This window comes from Thunnus maccoyii, chromosome 9 (assembly GCF_910596095.1).
Source record: "Thunnus maccoyii chromosome 9, fThuMac1.1, whole genome shotgun sequence".
NCBI lineage: Eukaryota > Metazoa > Chordata > Actinopteri > Scombriformes > Scombridae > Thunnus > Thunnus maccoyii.
Window position 1 is genome coordinate 14,969,343 of NC_056541.1, and position 9,288 is coordinate 14,978,630.

General features: G+C 38.0%; 1 protein-coding gene across 1 annotated transcript; it reads left to right on the forward strand.

The window, feature by feature from the left end:
• Nucleotides 1–235: 235 nt before the first annotated feature.
• hsd17b3 (hydroxysteroid (17-beta) dehydrogenase 3) lies at nt 236–9,288 on the forward strand. The gene is made up of 11 exons (XM_042421204.1): nt 236–386; nt 6,328–6,374; nt 7,061–7,136; nt 7,278–7,385; nt 7,548–7,615; nt 7,918–7,962; nt 8,059–8,093; nt 8,424–8,505; nt 8,674–8,739; nt 8,894–9,043; nt 9,133–9,288. The coding sequence occupies exons 1-11, from the start codon at nt 236–238 to the stop codon at nt 9,286–9,288; spliced, it is 984 nt and encodes a 327-aa protein (XP_042277138.1).

Sequence of the window (9,288 nt, forward strand, 5' to 3'; positions counted from 1 at the left end):
TGTGTGTGTGTGTGTGTGTTTGCATGCAAGTCAGAGGTAGTGAGAGAGTCTGAGTGCGGGTATGTGAGTGTGTGTGTGTGTGTGTGTGTGTGTGTGTGTGTGTGTGTGTTCTTGAAATGGGAGTGTCCTCTCGCAGAGTTATACTCACTTTCTGTCATTCTTTATTTTAGAGAATCACTACCACAGACACAGACACAGAGAATCTTAAAGCCTGAACTTGTTGTACCAGACAAGTATGGATTTAATGGAATTGTTTTTCACTTCCCTCGGTGCTGCAGTTGTTGTCTACTATGGAGTGAAACTGCTGCTTTTCAGTAAGATGCTTTATCCAAAGAAGTGGTTTCCACTGCCAAAATGTTTCTTCACATTCATGGGAGAGTGGGCAGGTAAGCTCTGTGTTTGTGGATGTGTGTGTGTATGTGTGTAGTCCTCATGTTGCGGGGACATAAATCTTTTTACACATTCACATGTGGCGACTCGCCTCCCTTTTGGGCACCAAAAGAAAGTCCTCATAATGTAAATCATTCATTTTAGGGGGGAGACTTGGTTTAAAGTTAAGGTAAGTAAGGAAGTAGTGGTTATGGTTAGGGTTAGGGTAAGTCTCCAGGAAATTAATATAAGTCAATATAATGTCCTCTGAAGTGATGGAAACACATCTGTGTGTGTGTGTGTGCGTGTACTGTATGCCAAACCAACAGTAGATCACACTGTGACTAATATTATATGCGTGGGATATGAAACATCAGGACAATCAATTTATATGTCAGTCACAATCGGTATTATTTTAATACTTTTGTGATTGAAAACTACATCGGTGTATTTATATGTGTATATATGCGTATATACTCTATACTGTATGTATGTTAAATTATTACTGAGCTACATACATTACATTAATATGTGTCAAAGTTCACTCGTCAGAATGTGTCTGTGCATTCAAGAAAGGAAAACAAATGTTATAATAGTTTTCATGTCTGAGCTTACTGTTGTGTGAAGACAAGTTTTGGATTCGTTTTTCCTGTTCTGGACTTGTTAAGACTTTTCACTGTTACGCAACCGTACACTTGTGTAATGTATGAACCTTAGGTGTCAAATTTTGACTGTCCTTTTAAAGTATATTGAACAGCTGTTTAGATCTGCAAAATATCCACTGCCGATGAGGTTAGGGTTAAATTATAATAATTGATTTATGACAAGAGGGGAAAACCAGTATCACTGGTCAAAGAAGATAACACTATCCACAGAATGAACTATCAAATCATAAAACATGCGCAATAAAGTGCCTTCAGGGTAAATCCTCAGAAATGACTAAGGATGATGAGGAAGGGACGTTATCCAGCTAGTGCATGATTCAAACTTGTAAGCTTCCAATAAACAGTCTCAATGTGATCAATGATCAGTTTACAGTATTTCCATTAGCATCTTCTGAAGAGGTGATTCAATCATCCATGGTACTAAAGAAAGCTTCATAAAAAACACAGAATACTGAGTCAATCTTTCCTCTCACTCCAAAGTCCATTTTCATTCCATTCCAGCATTCAGGAAAAACAGCCATCAGAACAGTATGTTCTGGGCTGCATAAACCCCGTCCCTCTCCATTAATTTCTCATTAGACAAACCACATTTGCATCTCTTTCAATGTTGAGTATTTTCAAAGTGTTTTGCTTTGTCTCACCCAGTGGAGGGATAAAAAAAAAATAGACAGTAAACAGCAACACATCCCAATCTTAGCTTCTTTATCTTTTTTACTTTTTTAACACATTTCCCTCCAAACTTCTCGAAATCATAAGATTCTGTTAATGGAGCTCAATCATCTCTCTGTGGATCAGCATACAAGATGGTTTCCATGGGAACAATGAAAACTGTTTTCTGGCACACTGTGGACGTTCTAGATAAACAGGAAAGTAACAAGCACTGTTTAAAACAAAAAATAGAAAATAGATTGAGGTTTTGGTAAAGACTTGGTAAAGGCTAGTTTTACTTAACGTTGTCTGTATGAATCTTTGTGTTACTGCAGGCATACACAAGTCGGTGCACAGATTTGTAGTAGTTATTCACAGAACTCATTTGCGTAGGAGAAAATGCCAGAGCCATGTCTGAGATTCTTTTCAATGAATGAAGACTATTGCTATCAACTTGTTTATTTGTTTGACACAGAAGATCCCAATATTATGTAATCTAATATCATTAGATTATACTTTTTCCTGTAATACTTTCTGTTTATCTATTGACACAAGAGCATTTGATGAGTAATGAGTGTTTTTCTAACCCCAATATGTGATAATAGGTCATTTGCTCTGGTTATTGTTAAACATGATTAGCACAACATTAGCTGTCAATGGCAGCCATTGAAGACCAGTTCATTGAGAGTAATTATATGCATATCATGTAGGTGCAAGGCTATTAGAAAGCAGTATCAATGAAAAAAGGGAGTGCCTGCACACTTACTCCAAGCCATAAAAGTTTAATCTGGACAACACTTTGATCCTACTCAGATCTTCATCAGGTCAGAATGTTTGTACAAATGGAAAACACACCCATATTTATATTTCATGCACACCAATAAGCTGATAAGCTCTATGACGACAGGTATTATTAACCATCCAAGGTGATGGTTGGGGTGCGGTTAACCGTCCATGTGATAAACGCCTCAGAGCAATTACTAATTCAACAGAGTACCTAGAAAAAAGCAGGAGTACAAAGGCCATACTTCAAAAAACAATACATCAAAAATATCACAAATATCACAACATACCTCTTATATATAAACATTACATCATATTCATCATCATGTATATCAGAATCAAGATGAGATGGGGTCTTAACACCCTTCTATAAAATGTTAGTTAGATCAAATAACATTAAGGACATGACACACCTGTTAAATTTACAAATTTTAACATTTTTAAATGTGTGTGTCAAGATCTAGAAATATGAAACTATAAATCCATAATGAAGCTATCAACATTTTTTATATTTTAGAGACAAATGTTTAATCTCATATTCTTGATTCAGACCTCTGGGTGTAAGAGTCTGAAGAGTGAAAATGTAAAAACATTTGAGGCCACTGAAAACCTCCCCGAGGTTTGGACTGATTACTCCAAATTGTACAAAGATTAGAGGCATTGTTTGGTTACTGAGCAGCCTTGATCTTTGTTACTGATTCCAATGATATTTAACCACAGACATCAGAAATGATGGATGTACGGGTGGTACAGGGGTAAAGCTCAACAGTTGCTACGCTTTATGAGCTATGTTAGTGTCTCAGCTAAAGAATCCCAGAAAGATTTTTCCTATCTAAGTCTGAATTGATGGCAGTAAGTGACCCAGATATTCCTCTTCCCAGCCACTTCTTCAACCTTTTCCAGGGGAACAGTGAAGTGTTTTTGGGTCAGAGGGAATATTCCTCCACTGTGTTATGTGTGTGTCACAGAATCTCCCCCCAGTTGGACATACATCCACGGGGAGGCATCCTGATTGGATGCCCAAACAGTTCAACTTTTCAATGTGAAGGAGAAGCAATTTTGCCACTACTTCCTCACTCTGACCCTGAGGGTGAGCCAAAATAATATGTGAAAGGAGCACATTTTTCATTCTTTTGGTGACCAGAGCTCTTGACCATACATGAGGGTTGGAACATGGATCACCTGGTGAATTAAGAGCTTAGTCTTCAGAATCAGAATCACCTTTATCGGCCAATTATGTTTTCGCATTAAAAGGAATTTGACTCCGGTTTAGTGGCTCTCAGTGTACTTACACACAACACAACAATCTTCAGAAAGATACCCAAGGAATGTCTATATAATAATCAGCTCTCTCTTCACCATCACAGTCCTGTAAATCCATATCACTTCATATGTCACACAGAGATGCTTGTCAATCTCAAGTTGCCTCAGATTTTGAGATACTGACCATCATTACAACCACTTCACATGCTGTTTATTATTCTCTCAATTAATCAATTAATTGTTTTGCCAATAAAATGTCAGAAAATTGGGGGAAATGCCCATCACAATTTCCCAGAGCCCAAGGTGACATCATCAAATGTCTCTAAATTCAATTTACAATGAAACAGGAAAAAAGCAGCAAATCATCACATTGAAGAAGCTAGTTTTAGGGAATTTTCACTTAAGTAATGATTTAAATGATTAAGCCATTATCAAAATAGTGCCTGATTAATTTTTTGTCAATTGACTGATCGATTAATCGACTAATCCTTGCAGGCCTAGTCCCAAGTATGCCAATCCAATGCCTCACCAATAAAGTATTATCAGTGGTATCACTGGCAGCACTCATAGTATATAAATATTACAATAGAGAAACTACACTGTTGCAACCCTTAGGGGAGCAGTTTCACTACTCTACTGTTAGCAAACACAAGAGTGAAATGTGTCCCCAATACTTAAGTGCTCACTTGCAGCTGCTTGGCAACCAACTTAACTTTTCAATAGTGTTTGGAATAAAGGATAAGTGGATTATGAGGTAATGTTGGATCAAGGCCAGGTTCATTTAAAAGAGGCTAAATACACACCTATTTGATATTCTGAGGGGCCACACAAGAGGTGGATGTTGCTGAATGATTTGTAGGTCTGTTGAGACAGTCACAGGGAAATTAAGTGGTTGTTTCATACAAATCACAAACAAAATATATATGTATTACCTCAGTTATTGTATTCATGGTGGTGTCTACCCATATAGACAGGAGGAGATTTCTGCCAACACCCCAACACATTTCAGTGGGGATGGATGTAATATTGTTTTGTGGTGTTCAAGCATTTAAGAAATATCAACTTAAATATCAACAGAAACCTCTCTTTCCAGAACCAGAGTCCCCATTACTCTGGACAATCCAAAGAACACACTGTCAACAGCTTGGATAGAGACTATAAACACTGTCTCAGTCTCTCAGACATTGACTCTGGAAAGGCATGTTGTTGTTGAATTTTTTAATTGTTGCAGATATGATGATAGCACTAGAAATCTCAGGAACATATATCTCAGCACCTGGGCAAATAAAACCAAAATTATCAGCATGTCTACGTACTGCTAGAGGTAAGTGAGAAAATATGATTTTATTTGGTAATTTGGGGTAAACCGACACTTTATGTCCAGTATATTCCAAAATGTCCTACAATGTTCAAAAAATTGTCAAATTGTCCATGTATAAAGCCATGAAATGCATATTTAAGACCATTTTGCATTAAAATGTCAGCCAGAGATGTAATTTTTAACCAATGTACAGGGTTGATGTTAATTAGCTAGCTAGTAGCTACAGCTAATAAAATCTGCCAGTGATTCTCAGCAGGCAAAATCACCAGCCGCTGGTCTTGTGTCTGTTTCCCCTTCAAATATTGTTTCCTGTACCATTGCTCTTCACAGATGGGGTCTTAAGTGTGGCCATGATTACATAGGTGTCTTGGGGTTACGGTAAAACATCTGGTTGGGATTAGGTAGGCGTTTGTAAGAGAAATGCAAGAATTTATAAGAGAAAGAGAAAACACCAATTGATTAGGGAAACAATTGATGGGGGAAGACACAACACCAGCTTTTGTCTACTTCTGTCTGAATTCAAAGATCCATTGTTTAAAACATTACCACACATTTTGAGTGGTAAATCTGCCAAAGTTGTCATTGTAAATGATATATGTGCAGTGCCAGAATGAAAAAACACTGCACCATGTTGGTGTGAATGCAGAATATAAAGGGATTCTTAGTATGTAGGGCCTTATAAATATTTTATAATAATATAATAAACTTTGTTTATACAGCAATTAACAAAGTTACAAAGTGCTTTACAGGAAAATAAGAAAGAAAAAAAAAGAACAGCAGAGCCAAGAGATTTGCAGTCTGACACTGTTCTCATGTCAGGAAAAAGGATTGTGAATACATTTGTAAAGAGCATTAATTTTATTTATTCAACTGAACACATGAAAAGAGGCTAAACATAAAAGCAAGCTCAGGTGAACATGTATGCCCATCACTTTCTATTTGAACACAGTGAAGAAAAATGCCTGTGATCTTGATAATCAGGGTCATGGGGAAATGGGATAGTAGTGAGCACTCAGAAACAAGCAGTTCCTGTTCTCTGCAAATTATTTACCAAGACTGGGGAACATGATGTATCGGTACAGTCTGTTAGAACAGGATGGGTGTAGTGTAAACAAGTAAACACAAGGGATTTGTCCGACACGTAGTCTGACAGCAGAGGAGGAGCGGATGACCTAGTGCAGCACCGATTCACAGTGCTCCCGGTGTTTAGAATAGAAACTGCAGGAAAATGTAAGCACTAATGACATTAATTTACAACATTCTGCATCCCTGTTTCAGTGGTGACTGGTGCTTCAGAGGGCATAGGAAGAGCATATGCATTTGCAGTAAGTCATTGTTGTTGTTTTTTGCATTTATGACAAACATTTCTGCACTTGGCAGCATATGGCAAATAACTTTAGTTTGTTTATCATCTAGGCTCATGTTGTTTGTTTAATAAATTGTCATATGCTTAAAGCACAGGTTCACCATTTTTCAAGTATTTCCTGAAACAAAAGTCAGGTTCCCAAATGAACACTGACACATGTTTTTCTTGCTGTTATCATTCCTCCTGTTCATGCTGGCCATCAAGAGATCTCTTCAAAATGTGATTTCCGTGTAAGTCATAGGGGACAAACATTTTCTTTGCAAAAATGTATTCAGATGTTTATCTGAAGCTAAAGTGAGGCCTCTTTTTGATAGTATTCCTCGACTACTGCTCAACAGGTAAACACTGTCCAAGAAAAGACAGAGAGGGAATTTAGTACTAAAAAAACTGCTTTGAAAGATAACCACTTGATTTGACTAACCTGGATGGCTTAAGCCTTAAATTATTAACGGGAGGAATGATTACACCAAGCGAAACCTCTTCCAGTCTTCACATGGGCTGCTGACTTTAAGACAGACTTGAAAAATTGTGAACCTATCCTTTAAATGTCTTTTATTTGGTACAAGTCTGCTAATTTCTCTCTTTGGCAATTTGTATGTTTTTTTTCTCTCCTCCTGTCCACCATGTCACTACTGCTTCCTGTAGCTGGCAGAGCAAGGCATGAACGTGGTTATCATGAGTCGAACCAAAGTGACATTGGATCAGGTAGCAAAGGACATACGTAAGATAATTACTCTCTATATTTACCTATTTTGTTGAGCCTGCTTTTAAATATGTAACTACATTTACAACTGTGCTGTTTGTCGTGTGTAAGAGTGCTGTACTGTATGCAGCTGACTTCACACTTACTCGTTCTTCATAGGTGATGCTACAGGGCAGAAGGTGAAAGTGGTAGTAACAGACTTCACAAAGGAAAATGTCTTCAGCGAAGTTGAGGATCAGCTGAAGGACCTGAACATTGGAGTTTTAGGTTGGACATTTTTCCATTCTTTCATGCAATGTTCAAAACATTATTTGCTCCAAAGAGACTGAACACAAGAAAACAGTCATTATTTAGGGTAGTGATAGCGGCTGCTTTACCGCTGTAGTCTGTCCCCCAATAAACCTGGATTTTCTTGCTTTTCTGCTCCAGTCAACAATGTAGGCATGCTGCCCAGCTTCATCCCCTGCAAATTCCTTGAGAGTGCAGAGTTGGACCAGGTCAGTGGTGTCTCAGCAGCTTATACTATAGATAAAGAACCACTAACCTATGGGTTGTTCCCATATGTACTTGTTCTGTTTGCATTAGCAATAAATTACTTTGAATGCTAGTTTCCTCACCTAAATGTTGATCCTCAGAGGGCTCACAGATAATTAAACTCTTCACTCTCTTAACCTTTTAGGAAGTTAAGGAACCCTTTTTTTTTAAATCTTACTTTGTATCTGCTCTTTAACATGTCCTTTCCCTTATCAATGAAAACAGCTTTCCTGTAAGAGTGATTCATGTTTATCTATCCTTTCAGACAATTACAAGGATGATAAACTGCAATGTGAAAACTATAGTCAGGGTAAGAGTTTGTATTTACTTAAACTTTTTTTTAACAAATTAACTCTGTCAACCCATATGTTTGCCTCAAATCGGAAAATGCTCTTTTTTTCCACAGATGTGCAAAATAATCCTTCCAGGCATGGTGAACAGGTTTCCTACTCATGTTTTTTTTTCATTAACTGTTACATATAATACAATAAAACCATTACATATTAATCAGTGGGATACCCCAGTAGCATACTGTCTGGAACATATACCACAGAACCACAATGTCTGCCGCTTGAATCCAGCCATGGACCCTTGTTGCATGTCATACCTGTCTTTCTAGCTGTTTCCTGTCTCTCTGTACTTTCCACAGTCTAATAAAGGCAAAAAAATTATCTTACAAACATGTTTCAGGGGTTTCTAGTCACAAATGTAAGACATAATTCTTTCTTGGTTGTGGGTATGTGAGTGCAATGGTGTGTTCTTCCTCTACAGGGGGAAAGGAGTGATTGTAAATATTTCGTCTGGAATTGCTTCTTTTCCTTGCCCCCTGTACTCTCTGTACTCTGCATCTAAGGTGAGTAGAGAGTCACCATTACACCTCTTATTCCCCTGGTTCACTTTGTATGATTACTGATGCTCTAATTTGTCAATGTGTGTTGGTGCTTTTGAGCACGCACATATTGACGTGTGTGCAATGTGCATTTGTTTATGAATGTGTGCATCATCACCTTACTCCTTATAGGTGTTTGTGGAGAGATTTTCTCAAGGTCTTCAAGCAGAGTACAAAGATAAAGGAATTATTGTACAGGTACTTTCCTTCTCATTGAGACTCCACCTCTAAGTCTTTGAAATCACAGGAAGAAGAAATGCTTTCTTATTAACCTAAAAGTGATCAAAAAGAAAAATCTTGACAAAATCTTTTCATAACGTTCTCTTTCTCTCTGTCCTTCTTGTTTTCTCAGGCAGTGGCTCCATTTGGGGTCTCCACTCGAATGGCAGGTTTCCAGCCAACCAACATGTTGACCCTGTCACCGGAGGACTTCGTGAAGAGCTCCCTGCAGTATCTCAGAGCTGGAGACAAAATACACGGCAGCATCTGTCACACAGTCCTGGTAAGACTCAATGGCACAACCATCTGATAACACCAATTAACATGGCAAAAGTCTGATTTGTCCTTGTTAATATGGTTATGTGCATACAGGGCTGGTTACTACAGTGCATTCCTCTCAAGATTCTCTGTGCAGACTCTATGCAAAATGGCCTACATGACTATGTCAAGAACAAGCTGCAGAGCAAATATACACCTCCGCATGAAGTGCAGGTTTTGAAAGTGCAACACATCAACAACCTGGAGTAG